Source organism: Plectropomus leopardus, chromosome 16, assembly GCF_008729295.1.
Source record: "Plectropomus leopardus isolate mb chromosome 16, YSFRI_Pleo_2.0, whole genome shotgun sequence".
NCBI classification, from domain to species: Eukaryota; Metazoa; Chordata; class Actinopteri; order Perciformes; family Serranidae; genus Plectropomus; species Plectropomus leopardus.
The window spans coordinates 4,760,449-4,777,132 of NC_056478.1; the positions used below are offsets into that span (position 1 = coordinate 4,760,449).

At 39.4% G+C, this 16,684-nt stretch overlaps 2 protein-coding genes across 5 annotated transcripts in view; both read right to left on the bottom strand.

The window, feature by feature from the left end:
* The window catches only part of ccdc85cb (coiled-coil domain containing 85C, b), a 58,172-nt gene extending 52,360 nt beyond the window's left edge, over nt 1-5,812 (bottom strand). For all 4 annotated transcript variants that reach the window (XM_042503295.1, XM_042503294.1, XM_042503293.1 and 1 more), the window contains exon 1: nt 4,562-5,812. In XM_042503295.1, the coding sequence (XP_042359229.1) occupies nt 4,562-5,285 (724 nt within the window). In that variant the 5' untranslated portion in view covers nt 5,286-5,812. The remainder of the gene's footprint in view (nt 1-4,561) is intronic.
* Nucleotides 5,813-6,800: 988 nt separating this feature from the next.
* Nucleotides 6,801-15,252, bottom strand: LOC121955367 (cholesterol 24-hydroxylase-like). Its single transcript, XM_042503291.1, has 15 exons — nt 15,054-15,252; nt 14,885-14,962; nt 13,354-13,435; nt 13,083-13,156; nt 12,884-12,970; nt 11,673-11,811; nt 11,451-11,561; nt 11,214-11,376; nt 10,646-10,711; nt 10,274-10,346; nt 10,104-10,188; nt 7,866-7,976; nt 7,607-7,695; nt 7,410-7,476; nt 6,801-7,327 (listed from the first exon to the last, which is right to left on the bottom strand). The coding sequence occupies exons 1-15, from the start codon at nt 15,191-15,193 to the stop codon at nt 7,178-7,180; spliced, it is 1,515 nt and encodes a 504-aa protein (XP_042359225.1). The 5' UTR covers nt 15,194-15,252; the 3' UTR covers nt 6,801-7,177.
* Between the last annotated feature and the right edge of the window lie 1,432 nt (nt 15,253-16,684).

Sequence of the window (16,684 nt, forward strand, 5' to 3'; positions counted from 1 at the left end):
GATGATGTTACGTAACGGCAGCCAAACATCGCCCAAAAAATGCATGTGTTGGCGAGTGTTTCCGGATTAAAGGGCTCCCTCGGATCTCACTCATGCTTGTTAGCATCCTTTTGGATTTGTTACCTTCAGGGTTTTCACAGTCCACAATGTCCGGGAGTGTCCGACGGACAACGATGCGACCTGTGTGAAGCTGCTTGCTTTGATATTAATGCCTGCTGCTGATATAAATCAGGCTGAAAAAATATCGGCCAGTGATGGAAAATCTATATTATAGTGTATTACTCCGATAATGAAAACGAAGCCCGATAACACAAAGCCAGATCTCTGTCACTGACTGATATAAGGACAGCGTCTCCACATGCCGATACAGTGATGTCGGTACTAGAGCTGTAATCAAACGAGAAGATCTTGGTTGAGTGAAATTTTAATTACTCGTAAACCTATTAATTGCTCAGTGGAGGCAAAAAATCCACGTTATCTCTGGATTAGATAAATGACCACAGTGCACTGAGTGTGCTCTACCTGATAGCATTGTTTGTCCATAAAAGCGCTTTGTTTCCTGTCAAAGGGCCGGACATTAACACTTTAACCACAGCAAATAAACTCAGTGTTCAGACAGGTGGAATGCCTCGACTGAAAAATACGTGCAATCTCAAATGTAATATTTGAAAATAAAGCGATACTGTGAAGCTTTTCCACCTGAGCGGCATGCACGAGTCCATCTCACCACTAACGAGAACTCATGAGAAAAATCTGACATACTGGTGACTACAGTAGTTCATTTGACAGTGTCTTATACAATGTGACGTTACTAATGTTAAATGTCTACTGTGATTATTTGTCAGTTTTATTTTCCTGTTAAAAATGTTTGGTTTTTTTTACATTTTGGGCAAAACACTGCACTTGTCACTGACACCAGGCATCCAATCACAGTACAGAAGGTATGGGACAAATACAAAAAAAAAAACCAGCCGTCACAGAGGACAAATACAAGCGCTGGACAACAATAGCTGGTGTTTCCAGGTGGGAACAGGAACGCTTTGGTGGACAAACAGCCTTATTTCAGTATCACTACCGATTATCTGACCAATGAGAATTTAGTCAGACAAGAGATTATCAGCTAACCAATTGACTAGCTGACCAGAAGTCAACAGCCCTTAAACAGTACACCTTTAAATTTGGCCTGTGAGCCACGAATAAATACTGTAAAACTTCAAATGTAAGCCTAGCCCTAATAAGAGGCCCAGTGCCTTTTACTATTCTGTTGTAGCTACACATTTTGACGAATAAACGCCTGTCTCATTTGGAGGCCTGATCTGTTTGCCATGCAGCTGATTTTTATAGAAGTTCTTCTTCTAGCTGCTTAGATCGTGTATACAAATACAGGTTTACATGTTTAAACTTCTGTCAACTTGGATATGCAAATACACATGGTTAGCTTGGTAAGATTCTCTACAAAAATCAATCATTCGTTTCATTTCACTGAACCATGAGCACCTAAAAAGACAGTAACACCAGCGCAGTAAACAGAACAGACGCAACAAAAGAGCTTCAAATAAACTATTTGGTTGTTTTTCCATCTTTGCAGAGCAAAAGTTTTGTGTGAAAGTTAATAAAAGCTTGTCCGACACAGCCACCTGTCCCAAATATAAGCCTGTTGAATTAAGTGATTTAAGCGAATAATTGCCCGAGCTATCAACTTAAGTTTTATGGTACAAAGAAAAGGGAACAATAAGCTGACTAGAGAGTCAAACATATGGTCACCGGTGTGCTCGTCTTTCACATTTCGAAACTCCCCAGCAGATCAGCAAACTTCTTGCTGCTGTTAAACGGGTGAGATGTAGCGTTTAGGGACCGTCTCCGGAGCGTTAGTACGAGCTATCGCAGCAGCAGCGAGTCACATTCAATAAAAGCCTGTAAACGGTCTCAGACTAACTGAGTCACATCCAAAAACACTCAACTCTGTTGTTAAACTCATTATTAACCTTTTGTTTTTGTTGTTTTAACAATAGTCAGTTAGATTTAGTGGGTCAGAATAGAAATCATCCATCTGTAAATAACTACGTCTCAGTGTTTCTTCCTCTCAGGTGTGCATAAACTGCATGTTATAAAGTTTCAAATACAGAAATCTTAAATAATTGGCCATGAGAAGCAGGTAATTATCAGTTATCGGCTGAAAAAAAAATCCATATCGTGCATCCTTAGACTCAACTGGATGGGAGATTTTTTTTTCCTTTCCCATGAAACAGAATTTACTCTCCTTGCCAAACAGATCATGGCGAGTTATCAGCCCATGTGCTCGCTAAACGAGGCTTAGTGTCCTCCTGTTCCATCAGGGCATTTTCATCCCGGCTCGAAGCTTTCAGCCGTGTATTTAGGTCTTAACACAGGGACATTGATTTCTGGTCCCACGCCATGCATTTCAAATGGGCCCTAAGCAGACAAGAGTGCTCTTCCACAACCAAAAAGGCAACAATGATAATCAGCGAACGACCCCAAAAAAATCAATTTGCCGGAGCTCCCGCCCCCTTTGAAAGCTATTAAGATAAGTCCTCTTCCTTAAGGACCACGAGTGCAGTGACCTAAATCAGCGCAGACTCAAATGACGGGGCAGCGTGGGACTGAAAGGGCCACTTAAGGATGCTGTGTGTGCATATGTGTGTGTGTTATAATCACCCCAATCAAGACTTTACAGTGAGGTTAAGCCAAGACCCCCACCCGCCCCCCCATGTTAATCCTTCACAGCAATTTTGATCAGCATATGTTGTCAGTGCAATCACGTGCAACACTCCCTGACTGTATTATCCCCGAGGACGAAGAAGAGGAATACAGATGTGTCTTTTGAGAGCTCAACCACACAGAAGCACAATAAAACTGAGTCATAATAAAATAAAGTTACAAGGCGTCAACAGGTCAGTAACTCGTGTTTCTTTAGTTCTCTCAGGTGTAACTTTTGGCTACAAAGATAAAAAATAAAATCAAAAGTGCCATTTCACCTATGTTAGGCCTTATTGGTTGGACACTGAAATTTCTGTGATAAAGAAAAACAGTATTTTTCAAAATAATTTCCTATGTTTTTTGTGTAATTGACAAATGGAGACAAAAATGTTAAAAACTGGTCAAGTACTGAGGAGACAGCTGCTGTTGGCAGCAGCTAAAAAGGCTGCAATGCACCCAACGTCTCTCCAACTTCGATATTTGTTTGATTTTTTTAAAAAACAAACTCAAGACCTAGCTTTGTAGTCTGGCTTGTAATTGAACTTCACCTATTTATTATACATTTTAGTCTGTTTTACTAGATGGTCTGTTGTGTTATTTTTACTTACTGTGATGATATATCATTATTATTATTTTTAACATTCATTTATTATTCTACTTTGTGCTGTTATTCTTTTGTTTACCCCTTAGCTACAGTTTAGAGTAATTTACTTATTTATTCAGTATTATTCTTAATATTGTTGTTGTTATTTATTCTTTTAATTATTTCTATCTTTCTGTCTCTAGGTTTCATCCTGCCTGTGGTGTTTCCTCAGTCCCTGGTTTTAACGGGTACTCTTATTTCAGTGCTTTACTTAATCAGTGTGAATGTGGGGAGGAAGAGGAGGGGTTTTATTGAATGAAGCACTTTGTGTTTCAGTTTCGTTGTATGAAAAGCGTTATTGAAATAGAGCCTGTTTGATTGATTTATATTCGGTTGAATTTGGGTTGTGACATTCGGTGACCAAAATTCAATATCAGGATGTCGTGAAAGGCCAACATCAACTGATGTGGAGCACTGACGACAGATGACATTGATATTTTGACGGTTTTACGTGGGCATTGGATAAGCGGATGAAAATGGATGGATGGTTATAAATGTTGCGTTATTACGTAGCCAAAATTCAACTTCTTGCAAATGTCTCATGCCAACGTCATCTTGACATTTCTAAGATTTAGCACATTTCTCCAATTTTAGGATGTTTCCTTGACTTAAGAACATTTCTAGGATTTTAGGACATTAGTTGGCTTAGCTAGGACCTCAGTCGGGAGGTGTGGGGGATCCTCCACTGGTCATTTTTTGATAAACAAGCTCGATTGTTATGCTGGCACCGTCTGTATACTAAAAGGACAAAAACAATTCCCAGTGTGAATCACATTATAGTGAATAAGTAAATGGTTGGGGGGCCACCTGACACCCAATAAGGGGACAGAAGTTGAGTCACTGCCATAGTGCATAAAAAGGCACAAAATTGAGCTTGTTTGTCAAAAAGTTTTGGAAAAACATATAACAGTTCAGCATAATCACCTAAAGAATAACTTACATTACCCACCAACATCTCTTTTACTGCCCCTCCATTCAAAGCAGTCTGGAATCAGGCCTGCTGTGCATGATTGCCCAAACTGGTGAGACTGCAGCTTGTTTTGTGCTTAATACTTGACTAAAATTCTTGCTCCAATAAGTCACATAGTCACAAAAACATGGAAAATAGGGTCCACGTTAGAAAATACTTAAGTTCCCCTTTAAGTCTGCCTTCAGATTATACCCGGTGTGTCTACAGGTGTAGTTTCGGTTTGTACTCACCATTGAGTCCATTGGGGATGCTCCTGTGATGGTGTGGCGCTGACAGGTCATCCATGGACCTCCTCATGGTGGTGCCCAGCTTACTGTTCTCTGAGGCGGGCTTGTGTATGTGGTTGTGGTTGTGATTGTGGTGATCGGGGCTACCTGCACTACCTGTGCTGGACGTGCTACTCCCGTCTCCAACATCCCTGACCGTGCCGGTGCCCCCGTTCAGGTTGGTTAAACTGGACTGACTGTCTATGGAGCTCCTGGACCCGGCTCCGTTCCTCTCCTCGTCCAGCATGAGGATGATCTCCTTCAGCTCAGAGTTCTCCCTCAGCACGGTGTCCTGGTTGGCCTCCAGCTCCTTCAGCTTCATCATGTAGGTGCCCACCTCCTTCCACATGGCGCTGGCGGTGTAGCGGCCGAAGCGCTGCCACTCCCGGGACAGCTTCTTACCCTTCTGCCGGTCGTCGTCCAGGAAGCAGCAGAGCTCCCGGAGCTCGTGGTTGTCGTCCTGCAGCTTCTGGTTGATCTCCTTCAGGCTCCGGATCTCGTGCAGGTGCACCTGCAGCCGCCGGTTGATGTCTTTCATCATGTTGCCATGCTCGATCATCAAGTTCATTTTCTCGCTGTCAACCCTCCGTAATCTCCGGACCAGCTCCTCTTTGCTGCACCGCAGCATCTCCTCTTCCGTCAGCTGGCTCAGGTCATCCTTCGGTCCCTCGGACGGATTTTTAGCCATTTCTGTGTTGTATTATCAGTTCGCGTAAAAACGGAGGCTTCGAATAAACTGTCAAAAGTAATTCAACCAAGCCTCAGCTGCGGAATCGTGTTAAAACACATTGTCCGGAATGTCAAAGTATCGTTATGCGCTCCTCTTCAACAGGCCGATCATGAAAAAGAAAATATTAATGTGATGCTATGGCAACCCGTGCATGAACCGAATACCCTCGCTAATCTTTTAAAGGAAAATCCCTCCTGAATTTAGGAAACGACCGATGATAGTACTCACGTGCCATCAATAACGGAAACGCATGATTTTAAATCGATCACCGGTGATTTTCAATCAGGTCCCGTCAGCACGACACACCGCGTCCCATCGCAGTGTGCACCGTCTCCGCTGGACATCGCTCCATGCAAACGATAGTAAACACAAAACACGGCAAATTTAAATCTTTGCTCAAACTGGAGCAAAAAAAGGTGAAATGCGCGTGAACACGGCAGTCCACTTTTTTTTTACCGGCGGTGCTCTCTTTGGACGCGGTTTCCCGTCAGCAGCGCTCCTCGGTAAGCCTCTTTGCTGAGGCGGTGTGTGTCGGTGGACGGAGGATTGAAGCCTCTCCACTCAGCCTGCTCGGAATTAGCAGAGGACCCCCCTCCTTCTTGTCCAAACACTCGGGTTTGAAATCATTCAAGAGGATTTCGGTCAAGACGGCCAATCAAGACGTGGGACAGGAGCGGGCAGCAGGTAGGTGAGCAGCGCTCAGGCTCAGCCCTCTTAAAGGAGCAGCAGACCTGCTCACGCCACAAAACACAAAAACATTATTCCCAAAAACACCGAGCCCTCACAACGGCTGCTCAGGAAGACATGTTTTCTTACAAAAACAAATACACACATTTAAGAGTTTCCTGTTGTATATGTTTAGCTTTTTAATATTCAGAGACTTTAATTGTTTGACTTTAATCAGTAAAAGCTACTTTTTAAAATGTGTTTACTTCCAAATAAAAAAAAGATAGATGGCATAATTAAGTTGTCTTCAGCCGTTTTGTACTGATGTAATTTTTATATATATATATAACTTTTCAAAATAAAAAAATCCCGAACTCCCGAAAAAGCGATTAACTAATATATATATCCACTGGTGAAAACCAGAGGTGCAGAAGTTAAATACCATATTAACTGAACTACTACTGCTATTCCTATTACTTACTATAGCATTTAAACTTCGTAAACATGTGTGTAATAATATACTTACTGATCAACAGTTTGACATTTACAGGAAAAAAATATTGAGTGCACTTACACCTTTTTTTTGCCTTTAAGAGTTTAGTGTCAAGTCTTTTGGTTGGTTTTTGCTTGGTTCAGAAATCACAACTTTTTAAGAGCATTAATTCTCTGGTAATTATACTGTAACAGGTGCTCTGACATTTCTTTGCAAGCTCACAGCGCCCTCCTGTGGACATTGTCAGTAACAGTAAAAAAAAAAAATTCCTGCACAGCAAACTGAGCATGAAATAAAATCAGATTGTCCGGCACTGAATTAAACATGAGTTTATTGAAGTGCAAAACGAGCAGTTACATGAGGTAAAGGTTTAGTTCCTGCAAGATTTAACTTCTACTGTAATTCACTCATAAAGTGGTTAATTTGTTTTACAATATTCTCATTATTGTTAAGTTATAATAATCATCATCATAACTGGATTTACTGTTTATATCGTTAAATCAAGCACAACTGGTACTTCTTTTGTTACAAAGGCCAAAATATGACATAAAAATTTATAAAACAATGTCTAAGAAGCTTTTGGCTGAGGCAGGAGTACAAAGGTGCGGGCAGTACGATATTTTAATCAACCCAAATTCCCCACATGGACCATCATGGTATCTTTTTATATTTTATGGTTCTGTATGAGCATTTATTTTTTGTGATTCCTGTGTCTGACAGAGCACACCACTCCGCTCCTCGGCCTGAGTGTGGCGGTGTCCTCGATGTCAAAGGTCTGTCCCGGCACGAGGCTGAAGTCAAACCTCTGCAGCAGCTTGGCCATCACCACTTTGGCCTCCATCTGGAATCACCCCACCACCCACCCAGTTAACCACGTGTGTAGTTGTTTAATGTGATGCTAAATTTTACCTGTCACCACCCACCTGAGCAAAGGTCTGTCCCAGGCACGAGCGTGGGCCCATGGCGAAGGGGTAGTAGCAGAAATACGGCCTTGCAAAACAGAAACATACACACTTGACTTTTTGCACACCATTTTCCTTCCTGTGTCTGGAACATGTGTTTTAACATGTTAAGACTGAAAATAAAAAAGGTTATTTTGTAAAAATCAGATGCTACTTACTTGGGAGCATCTGGGTGAAATCTGTCTGGATCAAATTTCAGCGGGTCCTTGAAGAATTTTTCCATTCTCCCACACACATAGGAGGTGAACTGAAGTTCAGAATAATTAACTGAGCACTGACAGATTTTTATATGCTTTGTCAGTATTTTAAAAATAATATGTATTCTTTTTTTAAAGTGACAGGTGCCATTGTCCTTTATGGAATAAATTAGACACTAACTATGAAACCTTTTTGGGTCCTGACACACTCATTACTCACAAAACAGGTCACTCCTCCTGGTATGTGGATACCGTCAATGACGATGTCTTCCAGCACGTCACGAGATGTGCCTGGAGCTGTCGGGTAAATCCTCAGAGTCTCTTTCAGCACCTGTGGGGAGGTCACCGTGTGATGTGCACATATGAGGGCCCACTTTAACACTACACACACTCGTATCGCTCTCCGCACAAAATGCACTTCGCAAAATAGAGCTTCTATAGATATTATACATTAATATGGTTTTCTACTTTCACTGACTTTAGTTTTTTTTAACCAACATCAGTCCTTATAATAAATATCAAATATTCATTGAGTTTCAGAATTTGAACCCTTTAAATGCCAGGTTTTTGTCATGATGCCACTAAGTTTTTAGATGAAAAAAACACCCCAAAAAAGAATTATTTTCAATAAATACATGCAAATAGATTTTTTAAAAAAAAAAATAATCACAGCCTGGAATATTGTCAATGATCTGCAGCAACGTTGAGTGTAACAGGGCACCTAGTGGAAATAGCATGTATTTTCCCCATATGCCAAATATGGTAGAAATGACATCATCAGGTGAAAATGAGTGTAAATCATTCATCTGTGGATAATTGCTAAGCTCTGAGGAAAGCTGAAAGCGATCCCTTTAGTCCTCCCAACATTGGCGTCAACAATAATACCACGTGGAGATGCAAGGTGGGGGTAGAATTAAAAAGCTGAAAATGTAACGCTTTCCAGTGGTAAGACCAACTTTAGGTCAATACCACTTAATGTTAAATCAGTTATTGCCAAACCTGCATACCGAAGAGTGTATCAACGTGAAAACGTCTGGTTCAGGAAGTGGAAGCACTGCAAAGTGCCCCGAAGCCAGAGCTTTGTTGGCATCCCAGCGAGTAAAAAATATTGATACGTTTCTGATAGTTTGGGCCGTGTTTCTACTTTCTTTTCTACTGTATTTTAGAAATAGCCTAGGTTCACTGCTGTTGTGAATCCATCCAACCATCCACTTTCATCCTATCATCCGGGGCCGGGTCGCGAGGGCAGCTTCTTTTCTGGCCAGCCGCTGCCTGTCTGCTGTTCAAGAGACGCCTTCACTGCTGGTTACCACCAGCAGGTTTTTAGGTTGCCGCAGCATTAATGACGCTTTGACATGGCCCACTCGGACACCCTGTCCCCAACCTCCCCTGGGATGCACAAAATATTCTTCAGGAGGTGGCAGTTGAAGACCTCGCAGACAGGGCCCTCAGCCAAACGCTCCCAGTTCACCCTCACGACATGTTTCGGTTAACCAGGTCTGTTCAGCAGCCTCCTTCACCATCTGATCCACCTCACCAACCAGAGGCTGATCAGTTTACAGCTTAGCTGTAAAGTGTCCAAGACATACGGCCGCAGATCTGATGATACAATCAGAAAGTTGTGGAACCAAGTACACTTATAAACCCGGAATACAAAAAAGAGAGAATTCCCGCACACTTTCCAATTACTTGCAAAAACCTTTATTAACCTTTATTTAACCAGGTAAAGCTTACTGAGCAGGGCCGGCTCTTGGCGTAGGCGATATAGGCGGTCGCCTAGGGCGCCATCTGCTGGAGGGGCCCCGCCATGCCGCCAGTCCCCCTTGGCCTCGAGGGAAAATAATAATAAAATAATAATTTTCTATGCCCACTGGCGCCCTCACTTAGTGTTTTCTGTCTAGAAAAAAATATATATATTAACATTACAAATAAATAAACAGTGACATGTTCCTAAATTATGTGTGAGCACGTGATGTGTCATTACTGGGTGCGGAGGTGCGGGTTAGGGTTAGGACGCCTAGGGCACCAAATTGGGTAGAGCCGGCCCTGTTACTGAGATATAAAGTCTCTTTTTCAAAAGCGACCTGGCCAAGAGGCCAAGAGTTATTAGGTAAACAATGTTTCGGTGTGCAGGATTTCTCTCTTTTTTGCATGCTATGGACATTTGCCTCCTACGCACATGTCCACAAGGTTTGTGAAGGCATGCATGAGCCTCCACATTCACACTTATGAACCTCTCTGTGTTTGAATGTGGTCAATCCATGACTAGCACCGAATCTAATGACAGATCAGACAGGCCGCTCCTCTCTGTTACCCCCTGAAGGTTTCTCCGTCTTGCCAACATTACACTTTCCCGGTTTCTGCTGTTTGTAATTGCGTTTTTAAATCACGTACTTAATACACATATTTGTCAGTTGAGTCAAAACAGTGAAAGAGATGAGCAGACACTGATGTTTACCTGTGAGAGGTAGATCAGCTTCCCCAGATCGTCATAACTGATGTCCTGTTTCATCCCAATGACATCATCCACCTCTGTCCTCACCCTGAGAAAAACAAAATACAACTCAAGAAACCATCTTTCATAAGCTACATTATCAAAATGTTCTGCACTGCATTCTTGGGTCTTACTTCTCCAGTATATCAGGATGTCTTGCAAGTTCCATGATGCAAAAAGCCAGTTGATTAGCTGTGGTTTCTTGCCCTAAAATGTCAGGAAATTATCTTCAAATGGTGCCGATGTGCATCAACACACAGTGATTATATTCTTTATAACAAAAAGTGGGCTTTAAAACAACAGTTCAGCTGAAAACACAGTAAATGTAGGACTGTAACTGTCATTTACTTGAATATTATAATAAAATCCAAATATTTTCAGAAGTCACACCCACACTGTTGGATGGTTCACATTCTGGGTTACAGGAAAATTGACTGTATAAAACATTTAGGGTTAAGTGTCCCTTTAACATTTCACTCATCAAAGCAGAACCAACACAGACTCACCTGCGATGAAAAAAGTCATAAAATTGTCCAACATCAACTCTTCATCTTCTTTTGTAACGTTTTCCTCTGCAAGAACAAGGAAGGAAATATTATTACGAGTTATCGACGCAACAACTCCTCATTTCTACTACAAAAACCTAAATAATGTGGCAGCTAGCTGGAGGGAGATCACCAGAGAGCTGATCATTTCAATAACCTAATATCACAATATAAAACCTGTTCTCTGTTTAAAAATGACAAAAAAAGATAGCAAAAGTGCACAGCTGATGGGTAAAATAAAAGACAGCAATGAACATATTGTCTAATTGTCGTATCCCACACAATCACAGCGACACTGAAATGACATAGCTATGTTTGCATTGATAACAGAATTGAAGCAGATACACAAAAGTTACTTTCCCTTCATTTAGTATAGTAATTATTTTACTTTTGAGGGAAGTAACTAACTAATTAATGATTTTCAGTACCTTGCATAAGACTTTAACCACACAGGAATGTTTAACTTCTATCTTATCTAATCACATCAGTTCTGAACTTTAGGGAGCGTTACCTTTGCCTTTGCCTTTACCTTTGCCAGCTGTTTTGATGATCTGAGTGAGAATGTCCTTGGGGGCGTCGTTGCCGTTTTGCATGGCAGTCTTTCTGTTATTAATCCACTGAGCTCCGGTTGTGCGCAGCAGGCGGCAAGCTTCCCTCACTTCCTTAATGAATGCTCGGTTCTTTGGGTTAAACTGGAAATGCAAGATTTAAAGATTTCATATAGTTCAAAATATTGTCGAAATAAAAACTTGCAGTGAAGTCAAACCTCAAAAAAGCTGTTTCTGACATAGTGCACCATCCCTTTCAGACATGTTTCGATGGCTTTAGGGAAAACTGAACTGTCCTCCAGCTGGTCTAAATCCACACCAAACGCCACCTGACAGTTATAAAGAAAACTTGATTAGATCAACTTTTGTCACATGCAAGAAAAAAACCTTTGGATCAGGGATACTGCAGTAGAAGACATAAAACATCTACCGCACGATACCTTAGCAATAACATCGAGGGTAACAAAGTTGACTAGCTCGAGCATTCTGGCCTCTGTTTTGTTATCGGCACAATCCGAAAGTTTAGTCATCAGTTTCTCTGTCCTTTCATTGAAGGTGCCCATCAGACCTCGCAAATACCTGGAAAAAATGGTAGTTTTTAGCATAGACACGACTATAAAGCTTCAAATTTTGCAAATGGACCATGCTGTCCATAAGAAACAGAGCAAAAGAAACCCACAATCTGAACAGAATTAACAAACATTAGAAGCAGTGGATATACAACCCCAGTGCCAAACATTTGGGACGCTGTGTCGAACTTCAATAAAAACAGAATGAAATGATTTGCTGCCATCAAGATGACGTCTTTTTCAGAGACATCTTTTCTTATTCCAGCCAGGCAAAGAGATCCATCCTGTTGTATTACAACAGCATGGCTTCATAGTAAAAGAGTGCAGGTACTAGACTGTCCGGCCTGTGGTGAGTTATGAAGGACAGATTTCAACATCCGAGACCCAAGACTGTTTGGCGATTGAAGTTGTCTATCAAACAAGAGTGAGACAGAATTTCACTTTCCAAACTTCAAAAATCAGTGGAAGATGTGATGTAACACAATGGTAAACATGCTCCTGTCCCAACTTCTTTGTGTTGCAGGCATCTAAATGAAAATGAGTGTATATTTGCAAAAAAAACCCAAAATACAGTTTATCCATTTGAACATCCCTTTGAAACCTGTGCAAACTGGCTGCATTTCTTGTCAAAAACATGGTAATGAGCAACTTAGAGTAAATTACTGCAAAATTAGCAACAAAAACAAAACTAAATACATTGAAAAGTAATAAAACAAACAAAAAAGAACAAGGAAAAGACCGGAATAAAGTGCTTTAATTTTTTTTTTACTTTAAAAACAATATTAAATACATATTTAAGATAAATAAAAGCAACATTTTCCTATAGCTTTATTAAAAATATTTTATATTTATATTTTCATTAATAAATAGTTTCTTGCAATGTGTGGAACATTTCTTGCCAAATTGCCTTCTTCCCATGTTTTTGTTTTGGTTACCAATGTCCTCAGCACACAAAAGTTTAAATACTTGTGACAGGCGTCTGAATGCAGCACAAGTAAAGTAATGTTGAGGTCCAAGTTTTAGAAGTTTGAAGGTTGATCAGATAATCTTTTCTGTTTCTTTGTGATTATTAAAACACTCACAGGCTGCTGAATGCAGGGTCCATGATCCGACGCTGTTTGTACCACTGTTCATGGTCCTGTGCTGTTACCAGGCCATTACCGAGGAACCTTAAAAAGAGACAGGGAGCACAATACAGTGGCATATTATTCCAAAGCCAAACAACTTGGTACCGTATCTGTATTATATAGCATGAACAGTAAAGCTAATCTGATAAAGAACCTTTGACCAAACAGGTTGAAGAGTCTCTTGTAAAGGAATTTGTCTTTGGGATACTTTGGGGACATCAGGATCTCCTAAAACAAAAACATCAAGGTGTTTTTAATGCTCATATTAAGAACACATGCATATACGTTTTTAACGGACTACAGTAAGCACAGTAGGGACATTTCTACCAAAGCATGACTGTCTGTCTGTGCACATACACAACCTATTGTGCAATGCTTATATAAAGATTGATTATGCAAATACTACTGTGGAGTTTGGTGTTTACCTTAGTCGTCTCTGGGCAGGTCACACTGATCAAAACGTAATGCAGAACATTCAGCCTGCAAACAGGCCCATAAATCTCTGCCCTGTAAGAGAAAACTTAATTATAGCTTTGAAATGAGAGTATAGTAATATAGATACACCTAAAGTGAAGGTGCAGTGGTCACAATTAGGGGCCGTTTGTTATTTATGAGAGGGAAGGAAGTGTTGCAAAATGCTGAAAGCATGTCAATTGATTTTTTAAGCACTGTGGAGGGACTTAAATTTTTTTTTTGGTTGGGGCAAATTTAAATGGTTCTATTTTGTAATTATTTTATCACCAAATTTAAAGAAAGTATTCATGTTTTCTGAAAAGAAAGGACAAAATTACAGTTATCATAGCCAGAAACTTTAAAAACAAAAATTACCGGTGGACAGTCCTTGGAAAGAGTATGTATGATAAACACTTCAGAAAAAAAGACAACCAAATCTGAGCTTAAAAATAGTAATATTTCATCAAAGTCACTTAATCTACATGCCTTATTTAAAATTTGGCCAAAAATAAACCGTTTGCACGAACTAACCAGCATGCACAACAGTGGTGAAAACCTTTTTTTTTTAACTTTACCTCCAACTTTTAAGAAAACATGCTTTCGAAACCTATGCTTTAATTTAAAAATAGCAAAAATACCATAAAAACAGAAATTGTATAGAAGCTTGAATGGGTTTCAATGGTGTATTTTTTCCACTTAACAGTATTAATATTACAGTTTTGTTTACACAGTGTATTTTAGATTTATTGCAGGAAAATTCCAAAACTGAACAAAAATACAAAATCTGTGTCACATGTATGAACACAGCCAAAATTATCAAGAAGAGGAAGAATGAAAAGCATGTAAAGTGCACCAAACAGTCTTTATCAAAATCACTTTATTCTATGGCTCATTTAAAATTTGCCCAAAAATAAACAGTTTGGATGAGCTAACCAGCATGCATGACCCTACGGAAGCCCTAAAAGGACATCTTTCTATACATTGATTTTCTGTCCGTTTTCTTGTGATAACGACTTACTTATGCCGTTATCTCGAGATTATGATGCTTGTTTTCTGGTGAGAATTAGTTTTTTTTTCCTGTTATTTCGGGAAAACAAAACTGGTTTTCTCATGATGAAAGATTCATTTATCTCATTATCTCGGAAAAACTAAGCCTGTTTTGATGAGATTACGACATAATTTTCTGGTGATTAAGAAAACAAAACATCAGAGAAAAAGGATAAAATAAAATGCATAGAAAGATGTCCTTTTAGGGCTTCTGTACTCGACAATGGTGAAAAACTAAGGCTTTTTCTTAATTTCAGGATTTCAACTTTTAACTTTTATACAACAAAATCAAACATGGTGAAGGGAAGGGTCATGCATTTTCACACAGGGGGGCTCAAGGACAAATGCTGGTAGCTTCAGAGAGGGTTAAAAAAACAAAACACCCCAGTACTCCCGTCGTCTGGTAAATAAAGAACAGTCCCTAACCTTCTTCAAAATAAACACCACTGAACTTACCATTCCAGAAACCTGTCGTGTATAACTCCGCCGTCTTTCATTGTCTTCAGAAACGTTGGTGAATGTCCTAAGAGAAAACTTCGAGGAGAAAAACAGAAAAAAGTGTCAGCTAGTTTCAGCCAACGTGAGAGTCACACACACCTGCGGCACACACACCTGCGGCACTCACCTGTCTCTCGGTGGACCAGGTATGTGGTCATATTTCATGTGAATGTGTTTGACATACAGGCAATAGCCGAGAAACAAGACGGAAATCAGAAACAGCAGAAAAACAGCGGTCCAGCCCAAAATGACACCGAAAACGGACATTTTTCAGGTCCTGCACGGAGAGACGTTACTGCCGGTTAGTGAGCGTCAGTCCAAAGTGCTCCGGTGCAGTAACCGTGTCAAAGTGTCCGAGGTACCTTTGACACAGAGCTCACCTTCATACATCTTTGTCATACCTTACCAAAAAAACAAAAAAACACTTCTCATCACTTTCATTGCATTACAAACAATATTTATCTACTTAAAATAATTAATTCTTAATTACTTTAATTTAATTTAATTTGATTTAATTTAATTATTCATTAATTAATTGATTAAATTAATTCATTTAACTTTTTGTAACTTTTAACCAATTTCAGAGTAATTTTTGGGGTATGCCTTGTTAAGTTCCTCATTGCTTCATGTTTAAAAAAAATTAAAGCCAATTTGCTTAGGTTTCAAAGGGTTCCTAAGGGTTAACTTTTTTATAGCACATTTCATACAGCACAAGACATTTTAAGTGCTTTACAGAGCAATAAAATATAAAACATATTAAATGATGGAGATATACAATAAGAGTAAAGAAAATAATATAAAGTGTAAAATTGAATATTAAATAAAAGAAAAAAATCACCATTAAAAATAATTAAAAGTGCAGAAAAAGATAAAAAGAACATTTAAAATGATTTAACCCATGAGCAAAATTATCTGATTTTTTAAAAAGCCCATAAGAAGGCTTTTTTTTTAAATTGACAAAGTGGGCATGTCCCAAACATAAGCCCTAAGCTGAAGTATTCTTTTATTTTGCACATTAAATGAATATTACATACACATCTCCGTCTGATGCTGGGCCATCACAATAAGAGTATGCATTATAATAATTTGAGAAAAATTTACTTTACATTTACTTTTGATACTTTAAGTATATTGTGATGCTAGTACTTTTGTACTTTTTTAAAAAAGTAATGGAATTAATAAGGAGATTTCATTTACTTTTTCTTTTTTTCAAATAAGGTGAATATTTCTTCATCAAGTGTACTACATATCAATACGTTTGATTTGTATTCTTACTTGTTGCACTCTAATGTGTGCAAGTCTGTGCCTGGAAAAGTTTTGGCTCCCCCTGCTGGGATGGACTGGTTGTGTTGGTCGGTGTTACTTTTAATCCCAACCCCACCTGTGTACTATTTTTTGCAATATTGCCAATATAAACCCTGAGGAAGGGTGAAATGTCCATGTGTCAAAGGTTACAAAATCAAGTCAGAGTGATGATCTACACTTCAGTTACTTGCATTGAAGATTCAGCATCCAGTCTAAAAAAGGTGTAATTATGAGTGAGAGTGCTGCGTCTCATTTCATTTATTTTCTGTCATCAAAATTAATGCATTAGAATAGAATAGACTCTTAAAGGGCTTTGATTAAAATTAATCAGGGTTTTACTTTTTTTTTTTCTCACAGATCAAAAAATAACGTTATTGTCAAAAAAAAATCCCTAAGAACACAACAGTGTACATTGTGTTTTTGTACAGCAGAGGGCGCTAAAACATTACAATT